Source organism: Oncorhynchus nerka, linkage group LG10, assembly GCF_034236695.1.
Source record: "Oncorhynchus nerka isolate Pitt River linkage group LG10, Oner_Uvic_2.0, whole genome shotgun sequence".
NCBI classification, from domain to species: domain Eukaryota; kingdom Metazoa; phylum Chordata; class Actinopteri; order Salmoniformes; family Salmonidae; genus Oncorhynchus; species Oncorhynchus nerka.
This window is the reverse complement of record NC_088405.1, coordinates 3,571,488-3,596,648: the sequence shown is the minus strand read 5'-3', so window position 1 is coordinate 3,596,648 and position 25,161 is coordinate 3,571,488. Positions and strand designations below refer to the sequence as shown.

The 25,161-nt window shown below is 47.0% G+C and overlaps 1 protein-coding gene across 2 annotated transcripts in view; it reads left to right on the top strand.

The window, feature by feature from the left end:
• entpd1 (ectonucleoside triphosphate diphosphohydrolase 1) overlaps window positions 1-15,229 on the top strand; it is a 114,144-nt gene extending 98,915 nt beyond the window's left edge. For both annotated transcript variants that reach the window (XM_065022930.1, XM_065022929.1), the window contains exon 10: window positions 14,736-15,229. In XM_065022930.1, the coding sequence (XP_064879002.1) occupies window positions 14,736-14,942 (207 nt within the window). In that variant the 3' untranslated portion in view covers window positions 14,943-15,229. The remainder of the gene's footprint in view (window positions 1-14,735) is intronic.
• The last annotated feature ends 9,932 nt before the right edge of the window (window positions 15,230-25,161 follow it).

Sequence of the window (25,161 nt, the reverse complement as noted above, 5' to 3'; positions counted from 1 at the left end):
AGCCACTCAATGTTAGTGGTGGCTGTTTAACAGTCTGATGGCTTGGAGACAGAGAGTTGAGTTGGCAGCAGCCACTCAATGTTAGTGGTGGCTGTTTAACAGTCTGATGGCTTGAGACAGAGAGTTGAGTCAGTATGTTGGCAGCAGCCACTCAATGTTAGTGGTGGCTGTTTAACAGTCTGATGGCTTGGAGACAGAGAGTTGAGTCAGTATGTTGGCAGCAGCCACTCAATGTTAGTGGTGGCTGTTTAACAGTCTGATGGCTTGGAGACAGAGAGTTGAGTCAGTATGTTGGCAGCAGCCACTCAATGTTAGTGGTGGCTGTTTAACAGTCTGATGGCTTGGAGACAGAGAGTTGAGTCAGTATGTTGGCAGCAGCCACTCAATGTTAGTGGTGGCTGTTTAACAGTCTGATGGCTTGGAGACAGATGTTAGTTGAGTCAGTATGTTGGCAGCAGCCACTCAATGTTAGTGGTGGCTGTTTAACAGTCTGATGGCTTGGAGACAGAGAGTTGAGTCATGTTGGCAGCAGCCACTCAATGTTAGTGGTGGCTGTTTAACAGTCTGATGGCTTGGAGACAGAGAGTTGAGTCAGTGTGTTGGCAGCAGCCACTCAATGTTAGTGGTGGCTGTTTAACAGTCTGATGAGCAGAGAGTTGAGAGACAGCAGAGTGGTTGAGTCAGCTTTGAGATAGTTGAGTCAGTGTTGGCAGCAGACACTCAATGTTAGTGGTGGCTGTTTAACAGTCTGATGGCTTGGAGACAGAGAGTTGAGTCAGTATGTTGGCAGCAGCCACTCAATGTTAGTGGTGGCTGTTTAACAGTCTGATGGCTTGGAGACAGAGAGTTGAGTCAGTATGTTGGCAGCAGCCACTCAATGTTAGTGGTGGCTGTTTAACAGTCTGATGGCTTGGAGACAGAGAGTTGAGTCAGCGTGTTGGCAGCAGACACTCAATGTTAGTGGTGGCTGTTTAACAGTCTGATGGCTTGGAGACAGAGAGTTGAGTCAGTATGTTGGCAGCAGCCACTCAATGTTAGTGGTGGCTGTTTAACAGTCTGATGGCTTGGAGACAGAGAGTTGAGTCAGTGTGTTGGCAGCAGCCACTCAATGTTAGTGGTGGCTGTTTAACAGTCTGATGGCTTGGAGACAGAGAGTTGAGTCAGCATGTTGGCAGCAGCCACTCAATGTTAGTGGTGGCTGTTTAACAGTCTGATGGCTTGGAGACAGAGAGTTGAGTCAGCATGTTGGCAGCAGCCACTCAATGTTAGTGGTGGCTGTTTAACAGTCTGATGGCTTGGAGACAGAGAGTTGAGTCAGCAGCAGCCACTCAATGTTAGTGGTGGCTGTTTAACAGTCTGATGGCTTGGAGACAGAGAGTTGAGTCAGTATGTTGGCAGCAGCCACTCAATGTTAGTGGTGGCTGTTTAACAGTCTGATGGCTTGGAGACAGAGAGTTGAGTCAGTATGTTGGCAGCAGCCACTCAATGTTAGTGGTGGCTGTTTAACAGTCTGATGGCTTGAGATAGAGAGTTGAGTCAGCATGTTGGCAGCAGCCACTCAATGTTAGTGGTGGCTGTTTAACAGTCTGATGGCTTGGAGACAGAGAGTTGAGTCAGTATGTTGGCAGCAGCCACTCAATGTTAGTGGTGGCTGTTTAACAGTCTGATGGCTTGGAGACAGAGAGTTGAGTCAGTATGTTGGCAGCAGCCACTCAATGTTAGTGGTGGCTGTTTAACAGTCTGATGGCTTGGAGACAGAGAGTTGAGTCAGTTGTTGGCAGCAGCCACTCAATGTTAGTGGTGGCTGTTTAACAGTCTGATGGCTTGGAGACAGAGAGTTGAGTCAGTATGTTGGCAGCAGCCACTCAATGTTAGTGGTGGCTGTTTAACAGTCTGATGGCTTGGAGACAGAGAGTTGAGTCAGCATGTTGGCAGCAGCCACTCAATGTTAGTGGTGGCTGTTTAACAGTCTGATGGCTTGGAGACAGAGAGTTGAGTCAGTATGTTGGCAGCAGCCACTCAATGTTAGTGGTGGCTGTTTAACAGTCTGATGGCTTGGAGACAGAGAGTTGAGTCAGCATGTTGGCAGCAGCCACTCAATGTTAGTGGTGGCTGTTTAACAGTCTGATGGCTTGGAGACAGAGAGTTGAGTCAGCATGTTGGCAGCAGCCACTCAATGTTAGTGGTGGCTGTTTAACAGTCTGATGGCTTGGAGACAGAGAGTTGAGTCAGCATGTTGGCAGCAGCCACTCAATGTTAGTGGTGGCTGTTTAACAGTCTGATGGCTTGGAGACAGAGAGTTGAGTCAGCATGTTGGCAGCAGCCACTCAATGTTAGTGGTGGCTGTTTAACAGTCTGATGGCTTGGAGACAGAGAGTTGAGTCAGCATGTTGGCAGCAGCCACTCAATGTTAGTGGTGGCTGTTTAACAGTCTGATGGCTTGGAGACAGAGAGTTGAGTCAGCATGTTGGCAGCAGCCACTCAATGTTAGTGATGGCTGTTTAACAGTCTGATGGCTTGGAGACAGAGAGTTGAGTCAGTATGTTGGCAGCAGCCACTCAATGTTAGTGATGGCTGTTTAACAGTCTGATGGCTTGGAGACAGAGAGTTGAGTCAGTATGTTGGCAGCAGCCAGTCCGACTCAATGTTAGTGATGGCTGTTTAACAGTCTGATGGCTTGGAGACAGAGAGTTGAGTCAGTATGTTGGCAGCAGCCACTCAATGTTAGTGGTGGCTGTTTAACAGTCTGATGGCTTGGAGACAGAGAGTTGAGTCAGCATGTTGGCAGCAGCCACTCAATGTTAGTGGTGGCTGTTTAACAGTCTGATGGCCTTGAGATAGAAGCTGTTTTTCAGTCTCTAGAAGGTCAGTCAGCTTTGATGCAGTCTCTGTACTGACCTCGCTGACCTCGCCTTCTTGATGATAGCGGGGTGAACAGGCAGTGGCTCGGGTTGTTGTTGTCCTTGATGACTTGTCTTGATGACTCTTTTTGGCCTTCCTGTGACATCGGGTGGTGTAGGTGTCCTAGAGGGCAGGTAGTTTGTGATGCGTTGTGCAGACCTCACTACCCTCTGGAGAGCCTTACGGTTGTGGGCGGAACTGTTGCCGTACCAGGCGGTGATACAGCCTGACAGGATGCTCTCGATTGTGCATCTGTAAACGTTTGTGGGTGTTTTTGGTGACAAGCCAAATTTCTTCAGCCTCCTGAGGTTGAAGAGGCGCTGCTGAGCCTTCTTCACCACGCTGCCTGTGTGGGTGGACCATTTCAGTTTGTCCTTGATGTGTACGCCAAGGAACTTAAAACTTTCCACCCTCTCCACTACTGTCCCGTCGATGTGGATAGGGGGCTGCTCCCTCTGCTGTTTCCTGAAGTCCACAACCATCTCTTTTGTTTTGTTGACATTGAGTGTGAGGTTATTTCCTGACACCACACTCCGAGGGCCCTCACCTTCTCCCTGTAGGCTGTATCGTCGTTGTTGGTAATCAAGCCTACCACTGTAGTGTCGTCTGCAAACTTGATGATTGAGTTGGAGGCGTGCATGGCCACGCAGTCATGGGTGAACATACAGGAGAGTACAGGAGAGGGCTGAGAACGTATCCTTGTGGGGCCCCAGTTTTGAGGATCAGCGGGGTGGAGATGTTGTTGCCTACCCTCACCACCTGGGGGTGGCCCATCAGGAAGTCCAGGACCCAGTTGCACAGGGCGGGGTCGAGACCCAGAGCTTAATGATGTGTTTGTAGGGTACTATGGTGTTAAATGCTGAGCTGTGGTCGATGAACAGCATTCTTACGTAGGTATTCCTCTTGTCCAGATGGGTTAGGGCAGTGTTCAGTGTGATTGCGATTGTGTCGTCTGTGGACCTATTGGGGCGGTAAGCAAATTAGAGTGGGTCTAGGTGTCAGGTAAGGGTGGAGGTGATATGGTCCTTGACTAGTCTCTCAAAGCACTTCATGATGACGGAAGTGAGTGCTACGGGGCGATAGACATTTAGCTCAGTTACCGTCGTTTTCTTGGGAACAGGAACAATGGTGGCCCTCTTGAAGCATGTGGGAACAGCAGACTGGGATGAGGATTGATTGAATATGTCCGTAAACACACCAGCCAGCTGGTCTGCGCATGCTCTGAGGACGCCGCTCGGGATGCCGTCTGGGCCGGCAGCCTTGCAAGGGTTAACACGTTTAAATGTTTTACTCACGTTGGCTGCAGTGAAGGATAGCCTGCAGGTTTTTGTAGCGGGACATGACAGTGGCACTGTATTGCCCTCAAAACGAGCAAAGAAGTTGTCCAGTTTGTCTGGGAGCAAGACATCCTGGTACGCGACGGGGCCGGATTTACTTTTGTAGTCCGTGATTGACTGTAGACCCTGCCACATACCTCTCGTGTCTGAGCCGTTGAATTGCGACTCTACTTTGTCTCTATACTGACGATTAGCTTGTTTTATTGCCTTGCGGAGGGAATAGCTACACTGTTTGTATTCGGTCATGTTTCCGGTCACCTTGCCATGATTAAAAGCAGTGGTTCGCACTTTCAGTTTTGCGCGAATGCTGCCTTCAATCCATGGTTTCTGGTTAGGGAATGTTTTAATAGACGCTGTGGGTACAACATCACCGATGCCCTTGCTAATAAACTCCCTTCACCAAATTAGCGTATTCATCAGTGTTGTTCGACGCTATGCGAAATATATCCCAGTCCACGTGATCGAAACAATCTTGAAGCGTGGAATCCGATTGGTCGGACCAGCGTTGAACAGACCTGAGCACGGGCGCTTCCTGTTTTAGTTTTAGTCTATAGGCTGGGAGCAACAAAATGGAGTCGTGATTTTCCGAAAGGAGGGGGTGGGAGGGCTTTATATGCGCCACGGAAGTTGGAATAACAACAATCCAGGGTTTTGCCAGCCCGTGTTGCGCATTCGATATGCTGATAAAATTTAGGGATCCTTGTTTTCAGATCAGCCTTGTTAAAATCCCCATCTACAATAAATGCAGTCTCAGGATATGTGGTTTCCAGTTTACATAGAGTCAAATGAAGTTCTTTCAGGGCCGTCGATGCGTCTGCTTGGGGGGGTATACACGACTGTGATTATGATCAAAGAGAATTCTCTTGGTAGATAATGTGGTCGGCATTTGATTGTAAGGAATTCTAAGTCAGGTGAACAAAAGGACTTGAGTTCCTGTATGTTGTTATGATCACACCACGACTCGTTAGGCAACCCTTGCTCGGATATCGTTTACCTTGTTGTCAAGTGATTTGCCTGTCTACGGAGCCTGACCAGAACACCGCTCCGTCTGCCCCTTCTGCGGCGCCGTTGTTTTGGGTCGCCGGCTGGGATCCTATCCATTGTCCTGGGTGGCGGACCAAACAGAGCATCCGCTTTGTGAAAGTTGTATTCCTGGTCGTAATGTTGGTGAGTTGACGTTGCTCTTATATCAAATAGTTCCTTACGACAGTATGTAATAAAACCTAAGATTTAACAATGTAAGAAATAACACATTAAAAAAATATGCGAAGCGAGGTGGCCGTCTCTGTCGGCGCCGGAAGTCATAACTCCATCATTTCTCTAACATAAGCTGCCTTCAACGTCGTTTTCGAGGATTTGGCAGTACGTCCGGCCTCACAACCGCAGACCACATGTGTCATGTGGGCGAGCGGTTTGCTGATGTCAACGTTGTGAACAGAGTGCCACATGGTTGAGTTATGGCAGGTATAAGCTACGGACAGCGAACACAATTGCATTTTATCAATGGCAATTTGAATGCAGAGATAACGTGACGAGTTCCTGAGGCCCATTGGAACATCACCTCATATTTCAGCATGATAAAGCACCACCTCATGCCGCAAGGATCTGTACACAGTTCCTAGAAGCTGAAAATGTCCTAGTTCTTCCCTGGCCTACATACTCACCAGACATGTCACCCATTAAGCATGTTTGGGATGCTCTGGATCGACGTGTACGACAGCATGTTCCAGTTCCCGACAAATATACAACATCTTTGCACAGCCATCGAAGATGAGTGGGACCACATTCCACAGGCCACAATCCCTGATCAACTCTATGTGAAGGAGATGTGTCACGCTGCATGAGGCAGATGGCGGTCACATCAGGTACTGACTGGTTTTCTGATCCTCTTCCCTACCCTTTCTTAAGGTATCTTTGACCAACAGATGCATATCTGTACTCCCAGTTATGTGAAATCAATAGATTAGGGACTAATGAATTCATTAAGTATATGAACTGTAACTCAGTAAAATCTTTGAAATTGTTGCATGTTGCATTTATATTGAATCTGAATCTGGTAATGAATGGTGTGGCTGTTGAACAAGTTGAGGAGACTAAATTACTTGCCGTTACCTTAGATTGAATCTTTTGACCATGATAGTTTACAATGGTTGTAAAGATGGGGAGAGGTCTGTCCGTAAAAAAGAGATGCTCGGGCCTCCCGGTGGTCTAGGGCATCGCAGCGCTAGCTGTACCACCAGAGATTCTGGGATCTCGCCCAGGCTCTGTCGCAGCCGGCTGCGACCGGGAGGTCCGTGGGGCGGCGCACAATTGGCCTAGCGTCGTACAGGTTAGCGAGGGTTTGGTCGGTAGGGATATCCTTGTCTCATCGCCCACTAGCGACTCTTGTGGTGGGCCGGGCACAGTGCACGCTAACCAGGTCGCCAGGTGCACGGTGTTTCCTCCGACACATTGGTGCGGCTGGCTTCCGGGTTGGATGCGCCCTGTGTTAAGAAGCAGTGTGGCTTGGTTGGGTTGTGTTTCGGAGGATGCATGGCTTTCGACCTTCGTTTCTCCCGAGCCCGTACGGGAGTTGTAGCGATGAGACAAGATAGTAACTACTAACAATTGGATACCACGAAATTAGGGAGAAATTGGGATTAAAAAATAGATTTAAAAAAGATGCTCAGATTTCTTGACACCACACTCCTAAAGCAGGTCCTGCGGGCTCTAGTTTGATCTTATCTTGATTATTGTCCAGTCATGTGGTCAAGTGCTGCAAAGAAACACCTAGTTAAGCTGTAGCTGGCCCAGAACAAAGGCACGTCTTGCTCTTCATTGTAATCAGAGGGCTGATATAAATACTATGCATGCCAGTCTCACTTGGCTCAGAGTTGAGGAGAGACTGACTGCATCACTTCTTCTTTTTATAAGAAACAATGTGTTGAAAATCCCAAATTGTTTGCATAATCAACTTACACACAGCTCTGACACACACACTTACCCCACCAGAGGTCTTTTGACAGTCCTCTTGTCACGCCCTGACCTGAGTATTCTTTGTTTTCTTTATATACACTGCTCAAAAAAATAAAGGGAACACTTAAACAACACAATGTAACTCCAAGTCAATCACACTTCTGTGAAATCAAACTGTCCACTTAGGAAGCAACACTGATTGACAATACATTTCACATGCTGTTGTGCAAATGGAATAGACAACAGTTGGAAATTATAGACATTTAGCAAGACACCTCCAATAAAGTAGTGGTTCTGCAGGTGGGGACCACAGACCACTTCTCAGTTCCTATGCTTACTGGCTGATGTTTTGGTCACTTTTGAATGCTGGCGGTGCTTTGACTCTAGTGGTAGCATGAGACGGAGTCTACAACCCACACAAGTGGCTCAGGTAGTGCAGCTCATTCAGGATGGCACATCAATGCGAGATGTGGCAAGAAGGTTTGCTGTGTCTGTCAGCGTAGTGTCCAGAGCATGGAGGCGATACCAGAAGACAGGCCAGTACATCAGGAGACGTGGAGGAGGCCGTAGGAGAGCAACAACCCAGCAGCAGGACCGCTACCTCCGCCTTTGCGCAAGGAGGAGCACTGCCAGAGCCCTGCAAAATGACCTCCAGCAGGCCACAAATGTGCATGTGTCTGCTCAAACGGTCAGAAACAGACTCCATGAGGGTGGTAATGAGGGTCCGACGTCCACAGGTGGGGGTTGTGCTTACAGCCAAACACCGTGCAGGACGTTTGGCATTTGCCAGAGAACACCAAGATTGGTAAATTCGCCACTGGTGCCCTGTGCTCTTCACAGATGAAAGCAGGTTCACACTGAGCACATGTGACAGACGTGACAGTCTGGAGAAGCCATGGAAAACGTTCTGCTGCCTGCAACATCCTCCAGCATGACCGGTGTGGTGGTGGGTCAGTCATGGTGTGGGGTGGCATTTCTTTGGGGGGCCGCACAGCCCTCCATGTGCTCGCCAGAGGTAGCCTGACTGTCATTAGGTACCGAGATGAGATCCTCAGACCCCTTGTGAGACCATATGCTGGTGTGGTTGGCCCTGGGTTCCTCCTACTGCAAGACAATGCTAGACCTCATGTGGCTGGAGTGTGTCAGCAGTTCCTGCAAGAGGAAGGCATGTCTCGCTCCATCCACCAACGCCACGTTGCACCACAGACTGTCCAGGAGTTGGCGGATGCTTTAGTCCAGGTCTGGGAGGAGATCCCTCAGGAGACCATCCGCCACCTCATCAGGAGCATGCCCAGGCATTGTAGAGAGGTCATACAGGCACGTGGAGGCCACACACACTACACACTACTGAGCCTCATTTTGACTTGTTTTAAGGACATTACATCAAAGTTGGATCAGCCTGTAGTGTGGTTTTCCACTTTGATTTTGAGTGTGACTCCATAGGTTGATAAATTTGATTTCCATTGATCATTTTTGTGTGATTTTGTTGTCAGCACATTCAACTATGTAAATAAAAAAGTATTTAATAAGAATATTTCATTCATTCAGATCTAGGATGTGTTATTTTAGTGTTCCCTTTATTTTTTTGAGCAGTGTATTTTGATTAGGTCAGGGTGTGACATGGGTGATGTATGTGTTTTGTACTGTCTAGGGGTTTTGTAGGTTTATGGGGTTGTTTACCATTGAGGTGTTTATGTATGTCTATGGTTGCCTAGATTGGTTCTCAATTAGAGGCAGTTGCCTGTGTCTGCACATTTAGATTATATAGTGTCACGGTCGTTTGTTGTTTTATAAGTTTGTTTCAGTGTTCTTTCTTCATTAAATATAGAACATGTATTCATATCACGCTGCGCCTTGGTCTCCTCACTACGACGATCGTGACACCTCTAATCCAGGACAAATTCCGTAAAGCGTACAGTATTATATAGAGCCCTTATTGCATGGAACTTCCTTTATATATACTTCCTCTATATAGGGAATAGGGCTCTGGTCAACAGTAGTGTTCTATATAAGGCTCTGGTCAACAAAATCAAATCAAAATCAAATCAAATGTATTTATATAGCCCTTCGTACATCAGCTGATATCTCAAAGTGCTGTACAGAAACCCAGCCTGAAACCCCAAACAGCAAGCAATGCAGGTGTAGAAGCACGGTGGCTAGGAAAAACTCCCTAGAAAGGCCAAAACCTAGGAAGAAACCTAGAGGAACCAGGCTATGTGGGGTGGCCAGTCCTCTTCTGGCTGTGCCGGGTGGCGATTATAACAGAACATGGCCAAGATATTCAAATGTTCATAAATGACCAGCATGGTGCAATAATAATAAGGCAGAACAGTTGAAACTGGAGCAGCAGCACGGCCAGGTGGACTGGGGACAGCAAGGAGTCATCATGTCAGGTAGTCCTGAGGCATGGTCCTAGGGCTCAGGTCCTCCGAGAGAGAGAAAGAAAGAGAGAATTAGAGAGAGCACACTTAAATTCACACAGGACACTGAATAGGACAGGAGAAGTACTCCAGATATAACAAACTGACCCTAGCCCCCCGACACATAAACTACTGCAGCATATATACTGGAGGCTGAGACAGGAGGGGTCAGGAGACACTGTGGCCCCATCCGAGGACACCCCCAGACAGGGCCGAACAGGAAGGATATAACCCCACCCACTTTGCCAAAGCACAGCCCCCACACCACTAGAGGGATATCTTCAACCACCAACTTACCATCCTGAGACAAGGCTGAGTATAGCCCACAAAGATCTCCGCAACGGCACAACCCAAGGGGGGGCGCCAACCCAGACAGGATGACCACATCAGTGACTCAACCCACTCAGGTGACGCACCCCTCCCAGGGACGGTATGAGAGAGCCCCAGTAAGCCAGTGACTCAGCCCCTATAATATAGTTAGAGGCAGAGAATCCCAGTGGAAAGAGGGGAACCGGCCAGGCAGAGACAGCAAGGGCGGTTCGTTGCTCCAGAGCCTTTCCGTTCACCTTCCCACTCCTGGGCCAGACTACACTCAATCATATGACCCACTGAAGAGATGAGTCTTGAGACCGAGTTTGCGTCTCTGACATGGGTAGGCAGACCGTTCCATAAAAATTGAGCTCTATAGGAGAAAGCCCTGCCTCCAGCTGTTTGCTTAGAAATTCTAGGGACAATTAGGAGGCCTGCATCTTGTGACCGTAGCCTATGTGTAGGTATGTACGGCAGGACCAAATCAGAAAGATAGGTAGGAGCAAGCTCATGTAATGCTTTGTAGGTTAGCAGTAAAACCTTGAAATCAGGCCTTGCCTTGACAGGAAGCCAGTGTAGGGAGGCTAGCACTGGAGTAATATGATCAAATTTTTTGGTTCTAGTCAGGATTCTAGCAGCCGTATTTAGCACTAATTGAAGTTTATTTAGTGCTTTATCCGGGTAGCCGGAAAGTAGAGCATTGCAGTAGTCTAACCTAGAAGTGACAAAAGCATGGATTAATTTTTCTGCATCATTTTTGGACAGAAAGTTTCTGATTTTTGCAATGTTACGTAGATGGAAAAAAGCTGTCCTTGAAATGGTCTTGATAAGTTCTTCAAAAGAGAGATCAGGGTCCAGAGTAACGCCGAGGTCCTTCACAGTTTTATTTGAGACGACTGTACAACCATTAAGATTAATTGTCAGATTCAACAGAAGATATCTTTGTTTCTTGGGACCTAGAACAAGCATCTCTGTTTTGTCCGAGTTTAAAAGTAGAAAGTTTGCAGCAATCCACTTCCTTATGTCTGAAACACATGCTTCTAGCGAGGGCAATTTTGGGGCTTCACCATGTTTCATTGAAATGTACAGCTGTGTGTCATCCGCATAGCAGTGAAAGTTAACATTATGTTTTCGAATGACATCCCCAAGAGGTCAAATATATAATGAAAACAATAGTGGTCCTAAAACGGAACCTTGAGGAACACCGAAATTTACAGTTGATTTGTCAGAGGACAAACCATTCACAGAGACAAACTGATATCTTTCCGACAGATAAGATCTAAACCAGGCCAGAACTTGTCCGTGTAGACCAATTTGGGTTTCCAATCTCTCCAAAAGAATGTGGTGATCGATGGTATCAAAAGCAACACTACAAAACCATGGTGCTTGCCTACGGAGCTGTGAGGGGAACGGCACCTCAGTACCTCCAGGCTCTGATCAGGCCCTACACCCAAACAAGGGCACTGCGTTCATCCACCTCTGGCCTGCTCGCCTCCCTACCACTGAGGAAGTACAGTTCCCGCTCAGCCCAGTCAAAACTGTTCGCTGCTCTGGCCCCCCAATGGTGGAACAAACTCCCTCACGACGCCAGGACAGCGGAGTCAATCACCACCTTCCGGAGACACCTGAAACCCCACCTCTTTAAGGAATACCTAGGATAGGATAAAGTAATCCCCCCCCCTTTAAAAGATTTAGATGCACTACTGTTCCACTGGATGTCATAAGGTGAATGCACCAATTTGTAAGTCGCTCTGGATAAGAGCGTCTGCTAAATGACTTAAATGTAAAATGTAGGAGCACGAGGACAGATGCAGAGCCTCGGTCTGATGCCATTAAAAGGTAATTTACCACCTTCACAAGTGCAGTCTCAGTGCTATGATGGGGTCTAAAACCAGACTGAAGCATTTCGTATACATTGTTTGTCTTCAGGAAGGCAGTGAGTTGCTGCGCAACAGCCTTTTCTAAAATGGAAAGAGGAGGAATGGAAGAAGAGGAATGGAAGATTCGATATAGGCCGATAGTTTTTTATATTTTCTGGGTCAAGGTTTGGCTTTTTCAAGAGAGGCTTTATTACTGCCACTTTTAGTGAGTTTGGTACACATCCGGTGGATAGAGAGCCGTTTATTATTTTCAACATAGGAGGGCCAAGCACAGGAAGCAGCTCTTTCAGTAGTTTAGTTGGAATAAGGTCCAGTATGCAGCTTGATGGTTTAGAGGCCATGATTATTTTCATCATTGTGTCAGTAGTGCACCATACACTATAGTGCACTGTGCACCATACAGTAGTGCACCATACACACACTTACCCCATCAGAGGTCTTCTCACAGTCCTCTAATCCAGAACAAATTCCATAAAGCGTACAGTAATATATAGAGCCATAATTGCATCTCATATTGCTCAAATAAACAGAAAACCTGGTTTCAAAAAACAGATAAAGCAACACCTCACGGCACAACACCTCTCCCCTATTGGACCTAGATAGTATGTGTGTATGTATTGATATGAGGGCAGATAAAGCAACACCTCACGGCACAACGCCTCTCCCCTATTTGACCTAGATAGTATGTGTGTATGTATGGATGTGTAGGCTGTATGGATGTGTGGATGTGTAGGCTGTATGGATGTGTGGATGTGTAGGCTGTATGGATGTGTGGATGTATGGATGTGTAGGCTGTGTGTGGATGTGTAGGCTGTGTGTGGATGTGTAGGCTGTGTGTGGATGTATGGATGTGTAGGCTGTGTGTGGATGTGTAGGCTGTGTGTGGATGTATGGATGTGTAGGCTGTGTGAGGATGTATGGATGTGTAGGCTGTATGTGGATGTATGGATGTGTAGGATGTATGGATGTGTAGGCTGTGTGAGGATGTATGGATGTGTAGGCTGTGTGAGGATGTATGGATGTGTAGGCTGTGTGTGGATGTATGGATGTGTAGGCTGTGTGTGGATGTATGGATGTGTAGGCTGTATGGATGTGTAGGCTATGTGTGGCTGTATGGATGTGTAGGCTGTGTGGGGATGTATGGATGTGTAGGCTGTGTGTGGATGTATGGATGTGTAGGCTGTGTGTGGATGTATGGATGTGTAGGCTGTGTGTGGATGTGTAGGCTGTGTGTGGATGTATGGATGTGTAGGCTGTGTGTGGATGTATGGATGTGTAGGCCGTGTGTGGATGTGTAGGCTATGTGTGGATGTATGGATGTGTAGGCTATGTGTAGGATGTATGGATGTGTAGGCTGTGTGTGGATGTATGGATGTGTAGGCTGTATGGATGTGTAGGCTATGTGTGGATGTATGGATGTGTAGGCTATGTGTGGTGTATGGATGTGTAGGCCGTGTGTGGATGTGTAGGCTATGTGAGGATGTATGGATGTGTAGGCTGTGTGTGGATGTGTAGGCTGTATGGATGTGTGGGCTGTGTGTGGATGTGTAGGCTATGTGTGGATGTATGGATGTGTAGGCCGTGTGTGGATGTGTAGGCTGTATGGATGTGTAGGCTGTATGGATGTGTGGGCTGTGTGTGGATGTGTAGGCTGTGTGTGGATGTATGGATGTGTAGGCCGTGTGTGGATGTGTAGGCTGTATGGATGTGTGGGCTGTGTGTGGATGTGTAGGCTGTGTGTGTGATGTATGGATGTGTAGGCTGTGTGGATGTGTAGGCTGTATGGATGTGTGGGCTGTATGGATGTGTAGGCTGTATGGATGTGTAGGCTGTATGGATGTGTAGGCTGTATGGATGTGTAGGCTGTGTGGATGTGTAGGCTATGTGTGGATGTGTGGATGTATGGATGTGTAGGCTATGTGTGGTTGTATTGATGTGTAGGCTGTATGGATGTGTAGGCTGTGTGGATGTGTGTGGATGTATGGATGTGTAGGCTGTGTGTGGATGTATGGATGTGTAGGCTGTGTGTGGATGTATGGATGTGTAGGCTGTGTGTGGATGTATGGATGTGTAGGCTGTGTGTGGATGTATGGATGTGTAGGCTGTATGGATGTGTGTGTGTGGATGTATGGATGTGTAGGCTGTGTGTGGATGTATGGATGTGTAGGCTGTGTGTGGATGTATGGATGTGTAGGCTGTATGGATGTGTAGGCTGTATGGATGTGTAGGGATGTGTAGGCTGTATGGATGTGTAGGCTATGTGTGGATGTATGGATGTGTAGGCTATATGGATGTGTAGGCTATGTGTGGATGTGTGGATGTATGGATGTGTAGGCTATGTGTGGTTGTATTGATGTGTAGGCTGTGTGGATGTATGGATGTGTAGGCTGTGTGTGGATGTATGGATGTGTAGGCTGTGTGTGGATGTATGGATGTGTAGGCTGTATGGATGTGTAGGCTGTATGGATGTGTAGGCTGTGTGTGGATGTGTGGATGTGTAGGCTGTGTGTGGATGTGTGGATGTATGGATGTGTGGATGTGTGGATGTGTAGGCTGTGTGTGGATGTGTAGGCTGTGTGTGGATGTGTAGGCTGTGTGTGGATGTATGGATGTATGGATGTGTGGATGTATGGATGTGTAGGCTGCGTGGATGTATCGATTGATATGTAGGCTATGTGTGCCTTTTTTAAATCTACGTAGTTTTGTCCATGTAGTTCATGGTTTGTGTGGACCCCAGGAAGAGTAGCTGCTGCTTTTGCAACAGCTAATGGGGATCCTAATAAAATACCAAAATACCAATCATTTAGATTCAATATCATGACCTAAACAATGTTCTCTTGACTTTCTGAAATATATCTTCAACACTGACTGTGATGTGTGTGTGTGTGCGTGTGTGTACGTGTGTGTGCGTGCGTGTGTGTGCGTGTGTGTAGATTTCAGGTAGTGATGCAGGTTGGACGTTGGGCTACATGCTGAATCTGACCAATATGATTCCAGCCGAGGCTCCAGACACTCCTCCTCTTCCTCACGCCGGCTACGTCACCCTCCTCTTCTTCATCTCTCTTCTCCTCTTCTTCCTCCTCTTCCTCTGTTTCCGATTCCTGTGGCCGCGCCGCAACTCCCAGACACAGATGATATAGACACGCTGGACACCATAAGGACACTGTGTGTGTGTGTTTGTGTTTGTGTGTGTGTGTGTGTGTGTGTGTGTGTGTGTGTGTGTGTGTGTGTGTGTGTGTGTGTGTGTGTGTGTGTGTGTGTGTGTGTGTGTGTGTGTGTGTGAACATGATGTTTATAAAATGTATCTCATGTTGTCATGCTTCTTATTCTCCAGTAAAGTTCAGATGTATAAAACAAACTGACCTTACTGTCATTTACTGTTGTCGTGCTTCTTATTCTCCAGTAAAGTTCAGATGTATAAAACAAACTGACCTTACTGTCATTTACTGTCTCTTTGAAAGAATGTTCAAATACTCACCTGACATATTCAAATTATGTAAAAATTACGGATTGACGATATGAACAGGTTTATAAAAAATGTATAACAAGTTTATAACAGGATTATAACAGGATTATAACAGGTTTATAACAGGTTTGTATTGACTATATGAACAGGTTTATAACAGGATTATAACAGGTTTGTATTGACTATATGAACAGGTTTATAGCAGGTTTGTATTGACTATATGAACAGGTTTATAACAGGTTTGTATTGACTATATGAACAGGTTTATAACAGGTTTGTATTGACTATATGAACAGGTTTATAACAGGTTTATAACAGGTTTGCATTGACTATATGAACAGGTTTATAACAGGTTTATAACAGGTTTGCATTGACTATATGAACAGGTTTATAACAGGTTTGTATTGACTATATGAACAGGTTTATAACAGGTTTGCATTGACTATATGAACAGGTTTATAACAGGTTTGTATTGACTATATGAACAGGTTTATAACAGGTTTGTATTGACTATATGAACAGGTTTATAACAGGTTTGTATTGACTATATGAACAGGTTTATAACAGGTTTGTATTGACTATATGAACATGTTTATAACAGGTTTATAACAGGTTTATAACAGGTTTGTATTGACTATATGAACAGATTTTTAACAGGTTTATAATAGATTTACAACAGTTTTGTTTTGGCAGCTTTAGAGCAGGTTTGTACTGACTTCATAAGACGTTTATAATAGGTTTACAATGTGTTCATATTTTGTATGTGAACAGGTGTATAAGAGGTTTATTTGTATTTGTATTTATTATGGATCCCCATTAGTTCCTGCCAAGGCAGCAGCTACTCTTCCTGGGGTTTATTATGGATCCCCATTAGTTCCTGCCAAGGCAGCAGCTACTCTTCCTGGGGTTTATTATGGATCCCCATTAGTTCCTGCCAAGGCAGCAGCTACTCTTCCTGGGGTTTATTATGGATCCCCATTAGTTCCTGCCAAGGCAGCAGCTATTCTTCCTGGGGTTTATTATTGATCCCCATTAGTTCCTGCCAAGGCAGCAGCTACTCTTCCTGGGGTTTATTATGGATCCCCATTAGTTCCTGCCAAGGCAGCCGCTACTCTTCCTGGGGTTTATTATTGATCCCCATTAGTTCCTGCCAAGGCAGCAGCTATTCTTCCTGGGGTTTATTATTGATCCCCATTAGTTCCTGCCAAGGCAGCAGCTACTCTTCCTGGGGTTTATTATGGATCCCCATTAGTTCCTGCCAAGGCAGCAGCTACTCTTCCTCAGGTTTATTATGGATCCCCATTAGTTCCTGCCAAGGCAGCAGCTACTCTTCCTGGGGTTTATTATGGATCCCCATTAGTTCCTGCCAAGGCAGCAGCTACTCTTCCTGGGGTTTATTATGGATCCCCATTAGTTCCTGCTAAGGCAGCAGCTACTCTTCCTGGGGTTTATTATGGATCCCCATTAGTTCCTGCCAAGGCAGCAGCTATTCTTCCTGGGGTTTATTATTGATCCCCATTAGTTCCTGCCAAGGCAGCAGCTACTCTTCCTGGGGTTTATTATGGATCCCCATTAGTTCCTGCCAAGGCAGCAGCTACTCTTCCTGGGGTTTATTATGGATCCCCATTAGTTCCTGCCAAGGCAGCAGCTACTCTTCCTGGGGTTTATTATGGATCCCCATTAGTTCCTGCCAAGGCAGCAGCTACTCTTCCTGGGGTTTATTATGGATCCCCATTAGTTCCTGCTAAGGCAGCAGCTACTCTTCCCGGGGTTTATTATGGATCCCCATTAGTTCCTGCCAAGGCAGCAGCTACTCTTCCTGGGGTTTATTATGGATCCCAATTAGTTCCTGTCAAGGCAGCAACTACTCTTCTTGGGGTTTATTATGGATCCCCATTAGGTCCTGCCAAGGCAGCAGCTACTCTTCCTGGGGTTTATTATGGATCCCCATTAGTTCCTGCCAAGGCAGCAGCTACTCTTCCTGGGGTTTATTATGGATCCCCATTAGTTCCTGACAAGGCAGCAGCTACTCTTCCTGGGGTTTATTATGGATCCCAATTAGTTCCTGTCAAGGCAGCAACTACTCTTCTTGGGGTTTATTATGGATCCCCATTAGTTCCTGCCAAGGCAGCAGCTACTCTTCCTGGGGTTTATTATGGATCCCCATTAGTTCCTGCCAAGGCAGCAGCTACTCTTCCTGGGGTTTATTATGGATCCCCATTAGTTCCTGCCAAGGCAGCAGTTACTCTTCCGGGGGTTTATTATGGATCCCCATTAGTTCCTGCCAAGGCAGCAGCTACTCTTCCTGGGGTTTATTATGGATCCCCATTAGTTCCTGCCAAGGCAGCAGCTACTCTCCCTGCTACGGTATAGAACAGAAACATTACCTCATTCTCACTTCCTGGGGTTTATTATGGATCCCCATTAGTTCCTGCCAAGGCAGCAGCTACTCTTCCTGGGGTTTATTATGGATCCCCATTAGTTCCTGCCAAGGCAGCAGCTACTCTCCCTGCTACGGTATAGAACAGAAACATTACCTCATTCTCTGGAATGCTGAGCAGCAGCTACACTTCCTGGGGTTTATTATGGAACCCCATTAGTTCCTGCCAAGGCAGCAGCTACTCTCCCTGCTACGGTATAGAACAGAAACATTACCTCATTCTCTGGAATGCTCAGCGGCAGCTACACTTCCTGGGGTTTATTATAGATCCCCATTAGTTCCTGCCAAGGCAGCAGCTACTCTTCCTGGGGTTTATTATGGATCCCCATTAGTTCCTGCCAAGGCAGCACCTACTCTCGCTGCTACGGTATAGAACAGAAACATTACCTCATTCTCTGGAATGCTCTTTAGGTTTTATCACCCAAAGACATCGTAAATCTCCTGTCAGTGTAATCTCCCAGAAGCCCATCCTCAGTAGAACACACAATAGTTAACAAAATACTCTATTCTGTTGCATAACACAACCCTTATAATGCAATACAAGCATTTTAACAATCTTGCAATTTCCCTGACGCTGTTTATAACAGGTTAGTAATTGCCTTAATGAACAGGTTTATAACAGGTTTATAACAGGTTTATAGCAGGTTTGTATTGACTATATGAACAGGTTTATAACAGGTTTGTATTGACTATATGAACAGGTTTATAACAGGTTTGTATTGACTATATGAACAGGTTTATAGCAGGTTTGTATTGACTATATGAGCAGGTTTATAACAGGTTTGTATTGACTATATGAACAGGTTTATAACAGGTTTGTATTGACTATATGAACAGGTTTATAACAGGTTTGTATTGACTATATGAACAGGTTTATAACAGGTTTGTATTGACTATATGAACAGGTTTATAACAGGTTTGTATTGACTATATGAACAGGTTTATAACAGGTTTATAACAGGTTTGTATTGACTATATGAAGAGGTTTATAACAGGTTTATAACAGGTTTGTATTGACTATATGAACAGGTTTATAACAGGTTTATAACAGGGTTGTATTGACTATATGAACAGGTTTATAACAGGTTTGTATTGACTAATATGAACAGGTTTATAGCAGGTTTATAACAGGTTTGTATTGTCTATATGAACAGGTTTATAACAGGTTTATAACAGGTTTGTATTGACTAATATGAACAGGTTTATAACAGGTTTATAACAGGTTTGTATTGTCTATATGAACAGGTTTATAACAGGTTTATAACAGGTTTGTATTGACTATATAAACAGGTTTATAACAGGTTTATAACAGGTTTAACGTAATCAACACTGCTAGCTAGACAGCTAGCCCCCGAATCAACAACGCAGCCACTGCCAGCTAGCCTACAAAGTCAACAACGCAGCCACTGCCAGCTAGCCTACTTCAGCAGTACTGTATCATTTTTAATCATTTTAGTCAATAAGATTCTTGCTACGTAAGCTCAACTTTCTGAACATTCGAGACGTGTAGACCACTTGTCATTCCAATCTCCTTTGCATTAGCGTAGCCTCTTCTGTAGCCTGTCAACTATGTGTCTGTCTATCCCTGTTCTCTCCTCTCTGCACAGACCATACAAACGCTCCACACCGCGTGGCCGCGGCCACCCTAATCTGGTGGTCCCAGCGCGCACGACCACGTGGAGTTCCAGGTCTCCGGTAGCCTCTGGAACTGCCGATCTGCGGCCAACAAGGCAGAGTTCATCTCAGCCTATGCCTCCCTCCAGTCTCTCGACTTCTTGGCACTGACGGAAACATGGATCACCACAGATAACACTGCTACTCCTACTGCTCTCTCTTCGTCTGCCCACGTGTTCTCGCACACCCCAAGAGCTTCTGGTCAGCGGGGTGGTGGCACCGGGATCCTCATCTCTCCCAAGTGGTCATTCTCTCTTTCTCCCCTTACCCATCTGTCTATCGCCTCCTTTGAATTCCATGCTGTCACAGTTACCAGCCCTTTCAAGCTTAACATCCTTATCATTTATCGCCCTCCAGGTTCCCTCGGAGAGTTCATCAATGAGCTTGATGCCTTGATAAGCTCCTTTCCTGAGGACGGCTCACCTCTCACAGTTCTGGGCGACTTTAACCTCCCCACGTCTACCTTTGACTCATTCCTCTCTGCCTCCTTCTTTCCACTCCTCTCCTCTTTTGACCTCTCCCTCTCACCTTCCCCCTACTCACAAGGCAGGCAATACGCTCGACCTCATCTTTACTAGATGCTGTTCTTCCACTAACCTCATTGCAACTCCCCTCCAAGTCTCCGACCACTACCTTGTATCCTTTTCCCTCTCGCTCTCATCCAACACTTCCCACACTGCCCCTACTCGGATGGTATCGCGCCGTCCCAACCTTCGCTCTCTCTCCCCCACTACTCTCTCCTCTTCCATCCTATCATCTCTTCCCTCTGCTCAAACCTTCTCCAACCTATCTCCTGATTCTGCCTCCTCAACCCTCCTCTCCTCCCTTTCTGCATCCTTTGACTCTCTATGTCCCCTATCCTCCAGGCCGGCTCGGTCCTCCCCTCCCGCTCCGTGGCTCGACGACTCATTGCGAGCTCACAGAACAGGGCTCCGGGCAGCCGAGCGGAAATGGAGGAAAACTCGCCTCCCTGCGGACCTGGCATCCTTTCACTCCCTCCTCTCTACATTTTCCTCTTCTGTCGCTGCTGCTAAAGCCACTTTCTACCACTCTAAATTCCAAGCATCTGCCTCTAACCCTAGGAAGCTCTTTGCCACCTTCTCCTCCCTCCTGAATCGCCCTCCCCTCCCCCCTCCTCCCTCTCTGCAGATGACTTCGTCAACCATTTTGAAAAGAAGGTCGACGACATCCGATCCTCGTTTGCTAAGTCAAACGACACCGCTGGTTCTGCTCACACTGCCTTACCCTGTGCTCTGACCTCTTTCTCCCCTCTCTCTCCAGATGAAATCTCGCGTCTTGTGACGGCCGGCCGCCCAACAACCTGCCCGCTTGACCCTATCCCCTCCTCTCTTCTCCAGACCATTTCCGGAGACCTTCTCCCTTACCTCACCTCGCTCATCAACTCAACCCTGACCGCTGGCTACGTCCCTTCCGTCTTCAAGAGAGCGAGAGTTGCACCCCTTCTGAAAAAACCTACACTCGATCCCTCCGATGTCAACAACTACAGACCAGTATCCCTTCTTTCTTTTCTCTCCAAAACCCTTGAACGTGCCGTCCTTGGCCAGCTCTCCCGCTATCTCTCTCAGAATGACCTTCTTGATCCAAATCAGTCAGGTTTCAAGACTAGTCATTCAACTGAGACTGCTCTTCTCTGTATCACGGAGGCGCTCCGCACTGCTAAAGCTAACTATTTCTCCTCTGCTCTCATCCTTCTAGACCTATCGGCTGCCTTCGATACTGTGAACCATCAGATCCTCCTCTCCACCCTCTCCGAGTTGGGCATCTCCGGCGCAGCCCACGCTTGGATTGCGTCCTACCTGACAGGTCGCTCCTACCAGGTGGCGTGGCGAGAATCCGTCTCCTCACCACGTGCTCTCACCACTGGTGTCCCCCAGGGCTCTGTTCTAGGCCCTCTCCTATTCTCGCTATACACCAAGTCACTTGGCTCTGTCATAACCTCACATGGTCTCTCCTATCATTGCTATGCAGACGACACACAATTAATCTTCTCCTTTCCACCTTCTGATGACCAGGTGGCGAATCGCATCTCTGCATGTCTGGCAGACATATCAGTGTGGATGACGGATCACCACCTCAAGCTGAACCTCGGCAAGACGGAGCTGCTCTTCCTCCCGGGAAGGACTGCCCGTTCCATGATCTCGCCATCACGGTTGACAACTCCACTGTGTCCTCCTCCCAGAGCGCTAAGAACCTTGGCGTGATCCTGGACAACACCCTGTCGTTCTCAACTAACATCAAGGCGGTGGCCCGTTCCTGTAGGTTCATGCTCTACAACATCCGCAGAGTACGACCCTGCCTCACACAGGAAGCGGCGCAGGTCCTAATCCAGGCACTTGTCATCTCCCGTCTGGATTACTGCAACTCGCTGTTGGCTGGGCTCCCTGCCGGTGCCATTAAACCCCTACAACTCATCCAGAACGCCGCAGCCCGTCTGGTGTTCAACCTTCCCAAGTTCTCTCACGTCACCCCGCTCCTCCGCTCTCTCCACTGGCTTCCAGTTGAAGCTCGCATCCGCTACAAGACCATGGTGCTTGCCTACGGAGCTGTGAGGGGAACGGCACCTCAGTACCTCCAGGCTCTGATCAGGCCCTACACCCAAACAAGGGCACTGCATTCATCCACCTCTGGCCTGCTCGCCTCCCTACCACTGAGGAAGTACAGTTCCCGCTCAGCCCAGTCAAAACTGTTCGCTGCTCTGGCCCCCCAATGGTGGAACAAACTCCCTCACGACGCCAGGACAGCGGAGTCAATCACCACCTTCCGGAGACACCTGAAACCCCACCTCTTTAAGGAATACCTAGGATAGGATAAAGTAATCCTTCTCACCCCCCTTTAAAAGATTTAGATGCACTATTGTAAAGTGGCTGCTCCACTGGATGTCATAAGGTGAAATCACCAATTTGTAAGTCGCTCTGGATAAGAGCGTCTGCTAAATGACTTAAATGTAAATGTTAAATGGTTTATAGCAGGTTTGTATTGACTATATGAACAGGTTTATAACAGGTTTATATTGACTATATGAACAGGTTTATAGCAGGTTTGTATTGACTATATGAACAGGTTTATAGCAGGTTTGTATTGACTATATGAACAGGTTTATAACAGGTTTGTATTGACTATATGAACAGGTTTATAACAGGTTTATAACAGGTTTGTATTGACTATATGAAGAGGTTTATAACAGGTTTATAACAGGTTTATAACAGGTTTATAACAGGTTTGTATTGACTATATGAACAGGTTTATAACAGGTTTATAACAGGGTTGTATTGACTATATGAACAGGTTTATAACAGGTTTGTATTGACTATATGAACAGGTTTATAACAGGTTTATAACAGGTTTGTATTGACCATATGAACAGGTTTATAACAGTTTTATAACAGGTTTGTATTGACTATATGAACAGGTTTATAGCAGGTTTATAACAGGTTTATAGGTTTGTATTGACTATATGAACAGGTTTATAACAGGTTTATAACAGGTTTATAACAGGTTTGTATTGACTATATGAACAGGTTTATAGCAGGTTTGTATTGACTATATGAACAGGTTTATAACAGGTTTATAACAGGTTTATAACAGGTTTGTATTGACTATATGAACAGGTTTATAGCAGGTTTGCATTGACTATATGAACAGGTTTATAGCAGGTTTGTATTGACTATATGAACAGGTTTATAACAGGTTTGTATTGACTATATGAACAGGTTTATAACAGGTTTGTATTGACTATATGAACAGGTTTATAGCAGGTTTATATCAGGTTTGTGTTGACTATATGAACAGGTTTATAACATGTTTATAACAGGTTTATAACAGGTTTGTATTGACTATATGAACAGGTTTATAACAGGTTTATAACAGGTTTGTATTGACTATATGAACAGGTTTATAACAGGTTTATAACAGGTTTGTCTTGACTATATGAACAGGTTTATAACAGGTTTGTATTGACTATATGAGCAGGTTTATAGCAGGTTTGTATTGACTATATGAACAGGTTTATAACAGGTTTGTATTGACTATATGAACAGGTTTATAACAGGTTTGTATTGACTATATGAACAGGTTTATAGCAGGTTTGTATTGACTATATGAACAGGTTTATAACAGGTTTGTATTGACTATATGAACAGGTTCTTAATAGGTTTATAACAGGTTTATGACAGTTTTGTAACAGATATAATAGGTTTATAACAGGTTTGTATTGCCTATTCGAACAGGTTTATAACAGGTTTACAACATGTTTGTATTCACTATATGAACAGGTTCTTAATAGGTTTATAACAGGCTTATGACAGTTTTGACTGGAGGAGGGTGAAGTGGTGGAGGGAGGACTGGAGGAGGGTGAAGTGTTTGAGGGAGGACTGGAGGAGGGTGAATTGGTGGAGGGAGGACTGGAGGAGGGAGGACTGGAGGAGGGAGGACTGGAGGAGGGTGAAGTGGTTGAGGGAGGACTGGAGGAGGGTGAATTGGTGGAGGGAGGACTGGAGGAGGGAGGACTGGAGGAGGGTGAAGTGGTGGAGGGAGGACTGGAGGAGGGTGAAGTGGTGGAGGGAGGACTGGAGGAGGGTGAAGTGGTGGAGGGAGGACTGGAGGAGGGTGAAGTGGTGGAGGGAGGACTGGAGGAGGGTGAAGTGGTGGAGGGTAAAGTGGTGGAGGGAGGACTGGAGGAGGGTGAAGTGGTGGAGGGAGGACTGGAGGAGGGTGAAGTGGTGGAGGGAGGACTGGAGGAGGAGTGGTGGAGGAGTGGTGAGGGAGTGGTGGAGGACTGGAGGAGGGTGAAGTGGTGGAGGGAGGACTGGAGGAGGGTGAAGTGGTGGAGGGTGAAGTGGTGGAGGGAGGACTGGAGAAGGGTGAAGTGGTGGAGGGAGGACTGGAGGAGGGTGAAGTGGTGGAGGGAGGACTGGAGGAGGGTGAAGTGGTGGAGGGAGGACTGGAGGAGGGTGAAGTGGTGGAGGGTGAAGTGGTGGAGGGAGGACTGGAGGAGGGTGGAGGGAGGACTGGAGGAGGGAAGTGGTGGAGGACTGGAGGACTGGTGGAGGGGGTGAAGTGGTGGAGGGAGGACTGGAGGAGGGTGAAGTGGTGGAGGACTGGAGGAGGGTGAAGTGGTGGAGGGAGGACTGGAGGAGGGTGAAGTGGTTGAGGGAGGACTGGAGGAGGGTGAAGTGGTTGAGGGAGGACTGGAGGAGGGAGGACTGGAAGAGGGTGAAGTGGTGGAGGGAGGACTGGAGGAGGGTGAAGTGGTGGAGGGAGGACTGGAGGAGGGTGAAGTGGTGGAGGGAGGACTGGAGGAGGGTGAAGTGGTGGAGGGGAGTGGTGGGGAGGACTGGAGGAGGGTGAAGTGGTGGAGGAGAGGAGGGTGAAGTGGGAGAACTGGAGGAGGGTGAAGTGGTGCAGGGAGGACTGGAGGAGGGTGAAGTGGTGGTGGAGGGTGAAGTGGTGGAGGGAGGACTGGAGGAGGGTGAAGTGGTGGAGGGAGTGGTGGAGGGAGAGGGGTGAGGAGAGGAGGGTGAGTGGGAGGACTGGAGGAGGGTGAAGGACTGGTGGAGGGTGAAGTGGTGGAGGGAGGACTGGAGGAGGGTGAAGTGGTGGAGGGAGGACTGGAGGAGGGTGAAGTGGTGGAGGGAGGACTGGAGGAGGGTGAAGTGGTGGAGGACTGGAGGAGGGTGAAGTGGTGGAGGGAGGACTGGAGGTGAAGTGGTGGAGGGTGAAGTGGTGGAGGGAGGACTGGAGGAGGGTGAAGTGGTGGAGG